We start from the raw sequence: 15898 nt of genomic DNA on the forward strand, positions 1-15898 counted from the left end.
AGCGGCCGGAGCGGCTGACTCTGGAGTGCGGGGTCACGGTTCGATCCCCGGTGCCAGGGGCAGCTTAGCTCAGCATCATGTGACTCCGGGCAATAGTTCACTTAATCTCCCTGACGGCCCCCAGGAACTTGAAACCCTTATGGGTGATAAGTTCGCACTTGACAAATAGGAATTATTATTATAAATCTCTAAATTTAGTTGAGAGGAAAGTACTCTGTTCTCCAACGTGGTTAGTAAATATTGTTAGCGAAACGCATGGCAAAATCTAGATGAGAGTGAAACTGTCTGGAATGGTAACTAACTCTGGTCCTCTACAATGCGACTGGTGTCAGTCAGGGAGGAAATTAGATCCACGGCTGTTTATTATGCATACTAACTGGAGACCTCCCTGGCACCACTAGAAAAGCAAGATTGGGAGGAAGGGCAAGTTGCTACTTTATCAAACGCGTATCACTCACCTCTGATATCACAAGAGGTGCCACGGAGGAAATGAAGTCTTAAAGAACCCGGATATTCGGAACAGTAGACTAGGCATAACAGGCAAGACGGATATTGATTGCATCGACATCTCTGAAATCATTAACGACAACACAAATTATTGAGAACCTGCTATTTTATGAGATAAATGATCACGGGGAGTCATGCAAGTGTCATTCGTTGGTAGCAAGAAGCAACGCATTTCACGCGATTGTGTTTGGGGCAGTGGTTTGGTTCCTTAGTCCTAAATTTGGACTCAAAGATCTCAAAGTACTTGAAGCTGGACTGTGGAAAACAGGTTAAAAACGAGGAACAGAAGCAAATTTGCAATCTACCTAAGATGCCTCTTTGTTTGGAAATATTGAAGAATATGTTGAGATCACCACAGCAAGATCAGGCCGTTTAGTAGGTTTATGAGAGATGGGTGAGGAAAAAGAAGAACAAAGGGGAGGGGACACGTACTTGGGTATGGGAAACAACACATTATTATGGAATTAGGAACACTCACTTGGGATTTCAACATAATAAAATAGAACTCAAACTGGTACTGAGGAAAAACCCTACCGGAGTGTATTCAGTGGATCCAGATATTATGGCCCTAAAGACCAAATGATACTTTGAGTTATTTTAGGTATTTCCATGGAGGAGGGTGTTCATCCCTGTAGGTGAAGCCCTCTGTGCGGCACACAAACACACTGCTATGTATGGGTCTGCTGCCCACAGTGGGGATGGTGGATTCCGAGAGTAACACCCCAAGAGCAAGAGGAGTTAACTTTACATAAAAGAAAATTAGGCGACAGTAAGAGCTGAAGCGTCCAAAAGTTGTAAGAGGAAATAATTACACATAATAATAATAATGTGTAAATCAATATTAGGAGTAGAAAATATCAGAGGGTTTAAGGAAAAGGACACTACTTATTAAATGCAGTAGATGTACAGAATGGTAGTTTATTTGTTATGCCTGCACAATTTTCGAAGTTTTGTGGCAATGGATTCTCTTCTTGTTTATGTAAATTGAAACTGAATAATTGGACTTGCATAGTATAAAGCCTAACTACATAGTGATGCAGGCCTGTACAATAACGAGTGGGCGAGCAGTGCCTCAAGGGAGTGTCACCAAAGTCCAGGAAGTTACCACACAGGAGCAAAGGCGTTGGGAGGCGGTGGGGTGGGAGAGTGTGTGGTGCCTGATATCCGCTTATTAGTAAATTCAGCCCTATCTAATTCTCAGCTTTGACCTTCATAGAGCTATCATCCACTTTCTTTTTCTGTATCAAGTGCCACAAGTGTACTTGGAGCACATTAAAGTATATTATATGGATGTTTGTAACTAATTTCAGGTGAATTCATCTCCGTTTGGCTCGGTTGTGTTCCACATTCACACTTTCATGCCCGGTCACAGCTTGACCTCAATCCATAGACAGCATCGCCTCACATGTATGAGCCACACATGAGTAAAGATAAGAAAGGCCATCCCAGCACAATAGTCGGGGACAAGCTAACTGTGACCTTCATTGCTCAGCCGCGCATCTCCTGACGCACCTGCTTGTAACCCAAAGAGGGCTTTCCCTAATCCCTCACATGGACAGTTGCCGGATGGGCAGACTATGGTCCTCAGTGTGAGTGAACTACAGCCTAAGAGAAACCAGCACACATTCTGGGGTCTGGCTGCAGCTTACCAGAACACAAGGAACCCCCATTCCTTATGCTGCAAGATGCCCTGGTTTGCTGCATAATAGATAGCAGCCCTGAATGGGATTGGCCCTGCTCTTCCGGAAAGGCACCCCAGTCTGGCACTGCTGGACTCATTAACCCCAGAGGCTCAATGAAGCCGTCCGGAGTGGGGGTGGGAGAAGGCAAGAATGTGTGAACCACTCTCTGACACACCTGGCGAGCCCACCACAGGCCTGGTGAATCCCATACAGCAGAGAGAGAGCAGAATAGACTCAAACATCAATTTCGAACCTGCATCACACACATACCAGGAAAAAAGCACAACGTGCGTGCTTCAATTAACACCACGCCGCGGGGCTGCCTCCCCATGTTGTCAGTCTTTCCAGCATTTGTCAGGAACTGGGCCTATACCGGGCAGGAAAATGTGGACTGTGGCACTGCCCTACAATACCAGTGTGAGAGGCCAGAGCGCTCTACCTGCTAACTACATACCTGGTGCCTCATCATACCACGCGACTCTCACACCATCAGTCCTCTAATCTACAAGGAAAGGCCCAACGCCCCAGCAATCACTGATTGCAGAATGCAATGTGCAGTGACTAGACTGATATGCACAATAATATTTTTGCATTTTAAGCTCGGCTTCTATACAAAACTGCGTACATGCGCAGGTTAAACATTAGATTCAGCATTGGTGCCAACTGGTGCATTCTCCAAAGATATTTTTAGGCCTCGCGTGGGCGTTGCAGCGCAAAGCGCTGCTCCGCCTCCGTGAGAGATTTTGTAAGAGAGGACTTTCATAAGAGGGCTTGAGGCTCCGCCCCTCATTTCCATTGGCTGGTGTCACCGTTTATGGTAAACGGTGGCCTGCCATTGGAAATGAGGACATTTGGTTGCCTTCCTTTGGCCTTTTGGTCCGGCCCATCCGGACTAATTGCCTGCTTCACGGCTGTCGTGAAGCGATTTCTTATCTTTATGAGGCTGTTATATAAACAAGCCTTGAAATCCAGTCCGGGTGGGCCGTCCCAAAAGGAGACAGGGCGCCGCATGTTTACTTTTGCATCGCGCTTTCACTTAAAGTGAATGCGCGATGCAAAAATAAACAGCGGGAATGGCGAACGTTTATTGCTTGTGGCTCTGCGGCTGCATGTTAGTGGTATGCGCTCCAGTTTCTGTGACTAAATGTTAGCATTCTGCCCGCTTGGCCCCGTAGATAAATGTTAGTGCTACCTACTCTTGACTCCGTTGCTGAGGGTTAGTGATGTATGTACACTTAATGCTGTATGGCTGAGCGTAGTCGCTATGCGCTCTTGGTTCTGTGACGGAATGTTAATGTTATGGCTGGGGACTGAACGTTGGTGCTCTGGATCTTGGCTACCGCAGTAGTGCTAGCTCTGTGGCTGATTTTAGTGCTGTGCCTTCTTGACTGAATGCTCGTGCTGTGCGCTCCTGGGTCTGTAGCTGAATGTTCGAGATCGGCGCTCTATGGCTAAATGTTAACGCTGTGCGCTCTTGGCTGAATTTCAGTGCTATGCGCTCTCGGCACTGCAGAAGGATGTTAGTCCTGTGAGTTTCTGTCTCAGTGGCTGAATGCTGGCGCTTTGCTCTCTGAGGGAAGTGGCTGAATGTTAGTCGCAAGCGCGCTTACAGCTGTGCTGCTTGGCGTTAGTGGTGCCCGCTTACAGCTGTGCTGCCTGGCAATGGTGGCGCGCGCTTACAGCTGTGTTGCTGGACGTGAGTGCAGTGCGCTCTGGGCCGCACGACAGTGCTGCTGCTTCTCTCCCCATCTGAGGAGGGCCCGCTCTCTCTCTTCAGCCCTCGACTCTCCTCAAAGGCTGTCTCCGCGCAGAGCACACTAATCACGCCGCGGTAGGCCTCTCTGGCGGTTTGACGCATTTATATCTCCTGACTATTCCGGCGGTGGGGGAGAGGCTCAGCTTTGGAGGGATCCGCGTGACAGCGAGTGACAGCTCGGCGGCAGCGTGGGATCAATGAAAAGTGCAGAAAGCAGGATGCACAGCGATGCCCCTGACAAGGCCTTAGCTCCTCGGCTGATGGAGCCGGCCGCGTTTGCATGTTTGTGTTTTTTGATTATTGGGATTTCCCCGTCCATCTTTTCACATGGCTCCTGTTTCCGTCCTTCCTAAATCATAGCTTTTCATTGGTAAATAAGCTTACTAGTCCCTCCTTGATACCGCCTTGTCGCCATTTGTAACCTCCAACAAGAACTGGACCTTTCACTTGTGGTGTTAAACGGTGTGCTTTATATGGTCAGTGAGCACTATTTTCTTGGTGCACAGCAAGGAACGTGTCGATCTGCCACTTTGCACTAGCACTCTTAATGTTTCCTCCTGTGCCAGCACCAAGTCATACCTACGCCTCTCCAGCGATGCCCCTACAAGCCAACACCTCTCCAACTATACTCCCACAACACCCAGCTTCAATATACCCTTAACTTTGTACAGGCTGCAGAGCTTCATGAAGCAAGGCGAGCCCAACAACATCTGTAGGCAGAGCTCAGAGATAGCAAGATTCCACCGTAGCCACCTTACACATACATGTTGACCGTCACATGACAAACCCACTCCTCGCTGTCCCCTTCCCAGCTTTTAAAGGGTGCATGCTCCACTCACGGCACTCGCTGCCCACAGTCTCACAGCTGCGCAAACTACTCTGTCCGGCCAGGGACTGGCAATTCCACTGCTACGATCTTCCCACACATTTGATGCTAGTAAATAAGCTCCCCGACACCTATGTCCTTCCGGCACTTAACAAAGCCCCAAGAAGCCTAGCGATGTGGTGCACCATAACCCTAGAGAACCCCAGCGCTTCCTCGACTCTCCCTCAGGTGACTAAAGAGCTCCAGCTGTTAGAGCACGTTTCTCCCCACTGATTCGTACTTCCGTCATAACAAGGCACTGCACTGGAAACAGAAGGACAGGCAGAAAATCCTCAATTGTCAAGAGCTAGCATCCTGTGCATGTAGTGGCCAAGTTAGAGTTGATAAATTCCGGAAGAAAAAGAAAATACAACAAAGTTATGCAATAAATCTGAAAATAATCTAATTCTGAATTACTTTTTAATACTAGCTCATGAACGTTAACTGAAATTCCAATCAGCCAAAGAAAAATACATATTTTATTTAAAAACGTTAGAACATCAACACACGTCAGTCAAAGTAAAAGGCAATTGGTAGAAGAACAAGCATTTGCAATACAATAGGTCTCACATTTACGCAAGTTTAAGCTGATGGCATTGTAAATGACAATACATTTTATTTATGTTTTAAAAACCAAAACATAAATAAAAGGCATTTTCATTTACAACGCCAATAGCTCAAACTAACGTAAATGCGAGACCTATTGCATTGCAAATGCTTGTTTCGTTAGCTGCCATCTAACATAACTTAAGGGTCTAAAGAAAAGAATCTGTTCCCAATAAACATTATTAATGAACAGCATTCCTCTGCACAGTATAAGTTTTTCAAGTATTGATTTACACTTTGGCAGACTGAAAAAAGCCACACATTTCTGAACCCCAAAGCTTTCACTCACCACAGGAAATACTATTATTCGTCCCTTCAGGTGCAAAGTCTCCAAATAAAGTCCCTGAGGGGTTAAGTGTTGGTATGGTGTTCTTTCTGGTATTTTACTGCCGTAACAGGAAGCGATACTGACTGTCAATGTTCCTCTGCGGCGGAGCCTCAAGACCACAGACACTTGTTGCTCAGCCTTCCCTGACCTGTCAGCACTGTGCCACAGCCCTGACAGTTTAACTGAGGGTGAGGCAAAACCACCCTCACCACCAGCAACCCCTGGCAGGAGTCCCTGGAAAGAGCTCAGTATAAAACGGGCGGAGATCCTGGAGGCTTAAAAAAAGGTCAAATGGAAGCCAGCCAGCAGTTGTTCTGAGAGTCGGAAATCCAACAGGCAGCACCAACCTTCATCCATCCTGTCCCCAGCATCCATTCCACACACGAGTGTGCACCCTCCTTCACACCAGGTCACTCGGGAGGCCGTTTCAATTTTAATGTTACTTTATCGATAAATGTTTAAAAACATCCTTTTTAATATTAAAAACTTACTTGGGTGTTGTTTTGTGCCATTGTTCGTGTTTCGCATCAACTGGAAGGCCTTTTGAAACCCCAGGGCATGCTGGGTCGGGCTGTCGGACGACTTAATGCTGACTAAAAACGTAGACATCTTCCTCTTGGTCTCGCTGGTGGCAGGCGAGAGGAAGGCCTTGTAACACTGATCCAGGGAGCAGGTTCTTGCCGCATCTGCCACGCTGATCACCGAAATCTAAGACAAGAGACATCAACTAAAATATTTACACACCACCGAGCTAGACTACAGTGTATTGAAGGGCAGGCCTGAGCTGTATTTACAGACTGGGAATCGTGGTATCATAGTACATAAAAAAATTATTATTATTATTAGGTTTTATAAAGCGCAAACAAATACCCAAATCGGGCTTCCCGGCGCTGACAGACCTAATAACCAACAGGGGTTTCTAGGAAAGTATCTTAGCATGCCAACAATATCTGAAAATTCATAAATGAGCACTGGATGTAAACTCTAGTTGCTTCTCTTTGCTGGGCGATCCTCAGAATCACTTTATGGAGAAAAAAAAAAAATCAGTAAAAGTGGATACATAAATTCAGGGAATTTCAGTAAGCTCTCTTTGTGCATTGTTTTGTACTAAAGTCACATTTTGGTTTCATACAGCATGGAGCATTGGGTCAGCACACTTAATCCAGTTGCAGACATGCACTCGGAGTGACTGCATTTCGCCTGATCGTGTATGCCCAGGAGCCAGAAAAGGAGGGTGCTACAGTGCCTGGGCTGGCGTGTCTGGGCTACAGGGACACACATTTAGCTATACCTTTTTTACAAAAAAATATATTTTGACTTTTTATTTCATTTGCAGGTAAAATAAATAAAAAATACAAAATGTATGCCAGCCAATTATCTGATTCTGGAGGCCTGACTTCTAGGTTTAAGCCAATTCTGATTCCTGGAACTTTTGACAAATGGGCAATGACACACAGTCATAACCTGCCGGTATAAAGTTGCAGTGTAGATATCAAAATAGAAGCCACTTCTCAGGATTGCAGTAGAAACCTCACATCACCCACCACTGCCTCTTAAATCCCAATCCTGTTCCTGCATTGAATGAGACAGCGCGAGGCAAAGCCAAACACAAATATCAATGATTTTTAAAAATTGGAAAAATAGCTGAATATATACAATTAATATTAAATTGTAGAAAAAACAGACCATGAAGCACTTTAAACTACAAGAACCAGGTTTACTGCAAGAAAACGTGTAAATGCAAAAAGTTCAAGGTTGAAATGATATACTCAATCTTGAAATAGGACGTGTGGCACTGGCCAGGATCTCACCTTATCGTGCTCATCGATGGCGCTGAGAATGACCTGGGCGGCATCTTTGGCGATCTGAAGCTGGGTCTCGGTGACGGACGCGCCATGGTCCAAAAGGACCACAATATGCTTGGACTGTGGTCGGACAGTAGAAACATAGACCGGCCTAAAATCAACCAGAAAATGAATTGATTAAATCCCCACTGCAAGGTTTCTGGGAAAGCTATAAAGTAAAAGGTATTACATTTTTTATTTTTATCCTACACAAAATTAACAATTGTTTTTACAAGAATAAACAGGCTGAAACAAGACATGACAAATGTACAATATGTCCTTGAAGTTTACGGTAACTGCTTTGCGGGTGCTGTATTTACTTTTTTTAAATCTATATCCGGGCACATTCGAAAGGATTCCAAGGACGGCTTCTTTCACCATCGATGCCAGTTTTACACACAGACAATGTTAAATAACCTTCAAAGATTGCAGGTTCCAGGAAACTTAATTAAAATTAAAAGGAAGTGCATCCTCCTTTTGAGTACACAAAAGACAGTGAGCCAAAGAGACCCGCTGCTCAAAGTGAACGTCAGCATCTTTGTTTATGGAAATGTCTACTTGTGCCATTACCGCCATCTTACGTGCAAGGCGTCCTGGCTTATGCAGGCCTCCAGAATGCAATGACAAAATCATTTTGCTCTGTGCCTTGTATAATCATAATTTCACAGCATGCTAATCAAATTGTATTTCCTCATTTCTATTTTTGGGAAAGTCTAGGAATTATTTTTTTGTAAACAAAAGATAAAGTCGGTACAAAACCACAGATCTGTTGTTTCTAAAGCGGCATAATTAACCACTATGCCACATTCCTCAAACAAAGAACTATCTGCAGAAACATTTGTGCAATAGTCATATATGTCCTAAACCAGAACATTATAGCAAACACGGGTTCACAGCAGTCTTCAAAGTTAGAAAAGCCACACGCTCATGTAAGCCACCAAGATAACCACCTTTATGCCTTCAAATCCAGAAAAGATTCACCCTGCAAAAAACACCTTTATGTCCCTAGTATGGCACCGATTGCTGGAATCGGTTACCATTTGCCAGCCCAGAGTGTGGATGTAAGGGGAGGGGGTGTGGCGTAAAGGCCAGACTTGTTAACTTTGGAGCTGGGGATCCTGGTTCGAGTCTCTGCGTCGGCTCAACATCCTGTGATTCTGAGGAAACCACTTATTCTCCCTTGTGTCTAGGAACAGCAGCTAGAGACCCTCATGGGTGATTAACCGCTCGATACAAATCCCAATAAATACACACCCACCCTCCCCCCTTCCCGCCCCCCCCCCCCCCCCCCTTACGGAGCTGAATTCACTTTACAATGTTGCTGCTGTATTTGGGGGAAGATGCAGGTTGCAAACAAGCGTGGCGGGTGGGGAAGTTTTCAGGAGGGGCAGAAAGAAGCTGGTTGGAGATTGTATTAGCACTTGGAAGGTGGTTCAGTTCTGATCACAGAAAGAGAAAATTGGCTCCTACATTGTTCATTGGATGCTGCATCGTAATCTATTTCACTGCAGCTTTGATCTCCTTGCACTCCATTAAGATCAATAGCTCCTTAGCCACCTTTTCTAATTAAATCAGAGAAGGAAAAAACCTGCTATAATGTGTTTGACATTGGCACCTTTGGGACACTGACGCAGAATGAGCCTTTGGTTATTTTCTGTCTCCCGGGAGATGCTGTGTCTTGACTCATTAGATTGGTTACCTGAAAAGGGCAGTTGTACAGATAAAGCACATTTGTATTTTGAGGTGAGCACCAAGAAGCAACCAGAGAAGAACATAAGGCATGTGAGTGATATGATCTATTTATCTCACGTGCAATAACAGTGGAGCGGTCAAACAAAGCGTGGCTGACAGAGGAGATAGGATTGAACGAAGATGACTAGTGCATATCCCTCCATCTGCAATGAGATATTTTGAACAAGTGTCCATTTATTCCGAAGACTGGGATCAAAAAGGATGACTTTCTTGATAAGGTGCAATGGGAATGTCATTGTTTTGGCAACATTAGCGGTACGGTTATTTACGGAGAGTTTAGAGTGCGGAGTGAACCCTAGATTTTTGGTGTGGGTGATTATATTCCACTGAGATCTAAGGGCAGTTAACACAAAACATTGTTTTGTATGTTGATGGCTAGAGCAGTTGAGTCCAATATAAGTAATTCAGGCAATAAATAAAAAGAATAAATGTCGGATTTTTGTACGATTTGATTGTAGGACAACGTGATTGTGGGAGGAGAGCCACTGAAAAAGTGCAGTCTATTCACTTACTAATGAATATACCTGTAGCCCAAAATACTGCAATTAAGTAGTAAAACAACATGGGTGAGACGACAAATGATTATAAAGCCACAAATATCAAAGTATTCAATTTGGACAGATTGGGATCTTTTAGAAAGAAAAGAATGGCGCCATTACTGGGTCCTTCCTTTGCATACCATGCTCGTCAAAAACACGGATAAAAGAATCCCATAGTCGATCATGAGTAAGGCTGAAGGGCTCCAATATTAACGGTAAGCAGGAATCACCCAGAATAATAGGTGTGTTTTTTACACAGGTCTCGGTTTTAGATCTCTTCATAAGTACATTAAAATCCATACATTGGGGAATCTCTTAAGCTGTGTCCCTGTACCCAGACATTATACATTGGGAAAATTCTTAAGAACAGGTCAAGATCTACACCTAGTAAATGTGTGAAATGTATCACACACTTCTACTCTAAGATTTACCTGGGGACTGTGAAAGTGAGATCAGAGAGAAACGAATGGAAAGACATGAAGAAATGTATGCCTATTTAGGAATTTTAGTACATTAAGCCAAGACTCGGTTCCTATGTTTAGGTACAGTCTAGCAGCCCCAGTGTTGGCGCGTAGGGGATGTTTTGACCGCTCTCTAATGCCGATTTGATCTGGAATTGGCAAGTGAGTTGAGCAGTTTTCCCTTTCCAAGTATGTTCAAATGCACACAAACCCACGTATATGTGTGCATGCAAAAGTGGACACAGATACAAAAAACCTTAAAGTTGAGGTTTATCAACTGTATTCTGAACTGCATTGTGAATTAAAAACAACAGAGATCCTTTGAATGAATTTTAAGACACCAAGTCATTTTAAAGATGGAGAAAATAAGTAAATAGTTTTGGCGCAACCTATTATCAGGAGTGTGTTTTGGATGGCTGCAGCACAAAAAGGTTTACATAGAAGCGGGCTTTACTTGAACACGATAAGCAGACACTGCAAAGTCTACTGTAGCAGCTGGGTAAAAAGAAATGAATTGCCACAGAAGATGTGGTTTCTCATGAGACGAGTTCTCTTGCCAAGGCAGATTTTAGCATTAATGTATTGGAATGTAATTCAAAGGAGGCATATGCGGAGCAAAGTTTGTGAGTAGAGGTTGAAACTCTATCTGTACTCATTAAAATTCGAAGAGAAACCTTGTGTTTCTCAAATATTTACATTTGACATTAACACACGCCTATGAAAGACTCTCTAAATGATATGTTAATGGGTATGACAACTCTTGGACAGCTTTGACTTCAGGATCAGGAGTCAGATTCTAGAACGAATTTAAGGAATGTCTGGTTGCGCGGTTCAAAAGCAAAAAAAAAATTGTTTCCTTGTTTAGAAATGGAATACCCTGACCCAGCACTGAGTTACTGCCATTTATCTGTGCTGGGTTTACTGGTTGACATTCCATCAATGAAGAGAATGTCTGCAAAGGATCCCATGAGCTGCCACCAATAGACTTTATTTTAAATAACTAACCGATGTGAATGGTTGTCGAATTATTCTAGCTGCTTGCCATGGAGGCCAATGCCGCTAGATGACTAAATTTACAGCACTGGCAGACAGCCAAGGAAAAAAAAAGTAATGAAGGCCTTGGCCCAGTGGTTACAAGTTAGATTGAGATGACGTCTTGTTTTCTGTAGTGGGTTCCGGGGCGTGCTTCTGACCTTACCAGTTAATCATTCTCAAACAAACTGCGCCTCTTCTCACTGGCTAACCAGATCTCCCAGGTTACCACTGTGGTAACCCTGGAGACCTCTATGCTTGGCTGTGCACGTTTACCTTATCGGGGACGGCAGAGGCCCCAGAAGGTGGCTGCCAGCCCGCTGTGCAGCTTTTCGTAGGTGGATATCACCCTGCATCTACAAAAGCTGCACCGCTCCTTATGACCAGATACGTCATGCTCAAAATACTAGGTACGATGCATGAAGTCTACTCTATGGGTAGAGACTTCCAAACGCCTTAAGGATAAATTGCTGACCCTCTGTCCCCAAACATACAGTCAGCTATTTCTCACCTGGCTTCCCAGTGTCCCATGCCCGAAATAGGATCTGTAATCCTGTAGGAAGCTGGCCTTACTGTTTTTTTCCAGCAGGAATTCCATATTGTGCAACACATGCACCAATCAGACCCAACCACTAGATGGAGGAATAATGCACAGCATGTGAATCAGGAGAAGATTCATGCTGCAAAACAGTGTTGTGATCAATTGCCGATTGTAGATGAGAGAAGGAATGAAATTATATTTATAAAGCTCAGCTGCGGCTTCAGAAGAAGCTTCCTGGTGCTTATTACAATTATACGGGTTGGCTGCAGTGACTATCCGTTAGCAAAATGTTCATATAAGGTTTTAGTGGAGAATTCTGAAAATGAATGGGCCAGAATCTTTTTAGTGGGTCAGTGAATCTAAATTTAAAATTACATTTGTGTAACCTCAAAACGTCAAGCCTTCATCATGTCTTGCTTAATATGCAATCTGAATCCAGGTAGCAAGATCACCTAATGACTGCGGTCCATAAAAAGGCAAACTTCAAAGGCAAGGGTCATCCCCGACATGAACACACATGGCTTGGACCCAGCATGGCCTGAAATCTACAATAAACTGAGCTGTAGATCAATTATCACACCTGTATGGGGATATTAGGTACAAAATACGTGTTAGTGATACACCATGCACTTTTACATTATTTCTGTGCAAAGGCAAGTAACAGAGGTTCACGAAACACTATCCTGCTTGCTCACTCAACATTTAAACTGCTGTGTGATCAATTTTCATGAACCTCGTACCTCAAAAAAAGAAAACGAATTCCTTTCAATTTCCCTTCTGAGTTACATATCAGGCATTATGTCATACATGTTATAAGGCACACAGATACATCAGTGTACAAAAATGTAAGGTAACTAGATAAGTTTCATCCATTTCTAAACGAAGACTTTTTTTTTGTAAATCTTTTTATTCAACAAAACTTAGGTCGACTTTACAAGTTACAGTAGCTGAGGCAGAAACCATTATCACATGCCATCATGATTACAGAGTACATAGGTAAAACGTAGTAATTAACAATAACTATGGGAGAGCCAGGTATTCTGTCTCTAGGACAGTGGGAGGAACACAGATACCTCCTCTGTATCTATTCCAGATGGAAGACCACTTTCTGGGGCACCCCCGGGAGACATACACCGTTTTCTCACGGAACATGCACCAGCCCATGTCTGCCTTCCAAGATGCTACCTTGGGCGGGTCTCCCGCCCCCCACAGTTGTGCAATATTCCATTTGGCCACCATTAAACCCCGTGTGACCTATATTTTGTCTTTGCTGCTGAGATTGGTTGGTTTCCATATGTTCAATAGGCATCGCTTGGCCTCTGGTCTCAAGGCCATCCACAACACCCTGTTCATGTATTTTCAACCAGTAGGATTGGATGTACTCACATTCCCATATTATATGCATAAAGGAGCCCAGCTGTCCACATCTCCGTCTACAGTTGCCGTCCTCTACTTTCCCCATTTTGACTAGGGTAGGTGCTGTGACGGATTCTATGGAGGATTTTCAGCTGCACAGACGGAACCAGGATGAGATCGCCACCTCTCTTGGGAATGCGACTGCCTCTTGCCATTCTTTGTCATCTATGTTTAGCCCATCCCTCTCCCAGTGCTGCCTAAGTGTCGTTAGAGGGTTTGGAGAGTTATTGATCAGCTTTTTATAGGTCAGGGATATAGCGTTGTCGGGCATGTACCCATCCAACAACCGGTCCTCTAGTGGCGAAGCGTCTGGCAAAGTGGTGCCTCAGTGTATGTTTGACAGTAATGCGTGTCTGACTTGTAAGGAGCGGAAATGCTCCGAGTTAGCAAGCTCATGTCTCTGTTGTAGAGCAGCGAAGGTGACCACCTCTCCCTTGTCCCATAGGTCCCCAATTTTTGAGATCCCAGTAGTGTCCCATTTGTCAAACCCCTTCGTGTTGCCTAGTGTGCCCAGCTGCTTCGTTTCCCATAGTGGGGTGGCTTGTGTAAGTTTTTTATCCCACCCCAGGCTTTTGGTGGCCGTGTGCCAGACCCATACGGAGTGCTTGGTTGGACACGTCAGGGAATATTTCTGTGGTCTGGAGTAGAGAGCTCAGTGATATGTCCCTCCTGGGAGTAGCCATTTTTCAAGCCTATACGCTGGGTTATCGTCTTGTCGATACGAGCAACATGAAGAATTTTTGACTCTCCACTGAAGTCACCAATCTGATCTAAGCATCTTCAGGGAGCTCATACATAACACACAGACTGTTTAGTTGTACATGGCGCAACAAAAGGCCAGCAACGAGAAACTGGTCTTCAGTAGAGCTTTTGAATCTAATTTCAAATCAAAGTGTCCAGCAAAAGGCATTGCTGTAAGCAGCTTCATCAGACGCTCTCAAGAGGAGAAAGTTAGCAAGTTAATGTACATATATGTTTCACTGCGGGGCTAGAACAAACTCCTCTACTTTTCTTTAAAATTAGCAAATTTGATTTAGACAAGTTGAACACCACGTGTCAATCAACCAAATTCGTCCTCATGAAGCTCAGCAGATTCAGCTTTAATAGACGGGCTGGAAGATCTCCAGAAATGTTAGCATCAAAAGGTTTGGGATTTCCACATTCGCAAGCTCAGGACAAGTGAAGTCAACACAACCTCTGGTTGAAACCCCCAAACCTGCCTCTTCTCGATAGCCCAGCCTGCGGACAAAACAGTTATGCTCCTGTGTCACCTACAGCCTAACCTCACAAGCCCATAGGAGATTAATCAACCTTGTATTAAACAAAGACAGGCAAACTTTGCCAGGGTTAATTTTAAAGAGTTTAAGGAAGGTTTTGTTGCAGCCTGTCACATACAATTGGCTTAGCATTTCAGAGTTGGAGAGCAATTATCTGCAGTCAGGTAAGCTATGATTCTTTGTTTGCATTTGAATTTTACCTGTGTTCCCTCCTACCTTCCTGTTCTTGTTCATGGAGGCAGCCAGAGCAAGCAGTTTAGCTGATCTTTGTAAATGTGTATGAAGCTTTGGAATTTGACATATCCTCTTCTATATCTATTCGCAAACAGGAATTGATGTGTTAATGGCTATTTAACCAAGGCGTCATGACCGTGTGCAAAGCTGTGCGAAGAACTAGCAGCTGAACAACTGCGCACACACTCCATTGCTACTTTGTTTCAATTCAAGCATTATATTTTGTTGGCCTTTTAATTTAATTTACACGAGTGGCATGAGGAAAATGTACTTCATTAATTAATATGTCTTTATTATTTTCCTTATACATGTATACTATTTCTATACAGTTATATATCTATATATTTATTACTTTACTCCTATTGTAGAAAAAAAGACAGAAAAAAAGGAAAAGGCCGTCAGAAAAGGCAGGCAGAAAAAAGAAAAAAGAAAGAGAAAGAAAGAGAAAGAAAAAAGAAAGAAGAAAGAAAAAGTGAAAGAAAAAAAGGAGAGAGCCTTCAACTCCCTCCAATGCACTACTCTGTCTCATCCTATACCTCCCTCAGTATATCCTCTACCTCCACTCTGACGTATCCCAAACCACATTCTGCTACTAAGATCTCCCATATAACCCTTTCTAGACTCTGATCTCCCCTTTCCCTCCTTGACTCACCCCAAACCTAATTTTCATACTATGATCTCCCAAATAACACTTTCTAGACTCTTCCTCCTGTGTCCTTCCTCTGACTCATCACAAACCTCAAGTTACTACTATGGTCTCCCAAATAACCCTTTCAAGACTCTTCCTTCCTCTATCCCTCCTTTGACTCATCCTAAACCTCATCTGACTAATATAAACTCCCAAATAACACTATCTAGACTCTTCCCTCCTTTATCGTATTCAATCAAACGAACAGACTCATGTCCACCACTCAAAGTAACAACTTCTATTTCTCTACACTAATCCACCACTAATCCAGTGGGTTCCAGAGTAGCGTGATACTTGCCGAAAAGCTAGTCAACGCCTCGTCAGGGATAGTAAGCGCTATATAAATACAATGATAAGTAAGCCTGTCCTT

At 43.9% G+C, this 15898-nt stretch overlaps 1 protein-coding gene across 1 annotated transcript in view; it reads right to left on the reverse strand.

Moving 5' to 3' along the window:
* Positions 1-15898, reverse strand: part of CACHD1 (cache domain containing 1) — a 355333-nt gene that overhangs the window by 100534 nt on the left and 238901 nt on the right. Inside the window, exons 6-7 of the mRNA XM_085602381.1 lie at positions 7556-7700; positions 6236-6452 (exon numbers count right to left, since the gene is read on the reverse strand). Coding sequence (XP_085458507.1) covers positions 6236-6452; positions 7556-7700 — 362 coding nt within the window. The remainder of the gene's footprint in view (positions 1-6235; positions 6453-7555; positions 7701-15898) is intronic.

This window comes from Triturus cristatus, chromosome 4_2 (assembly GCF_964204655.1).
Source record: "Triturus cristatus chromosome 4_2, aTriCri1.1, whole genome shotgun sequence".
Classification (NCBI taxonomy): domain Eukaryota; kingdom Metazoa; phylum Chordata; class Amphibia; order Caudata; family Salamandridae; genus Triturus; species Triturus cristatus.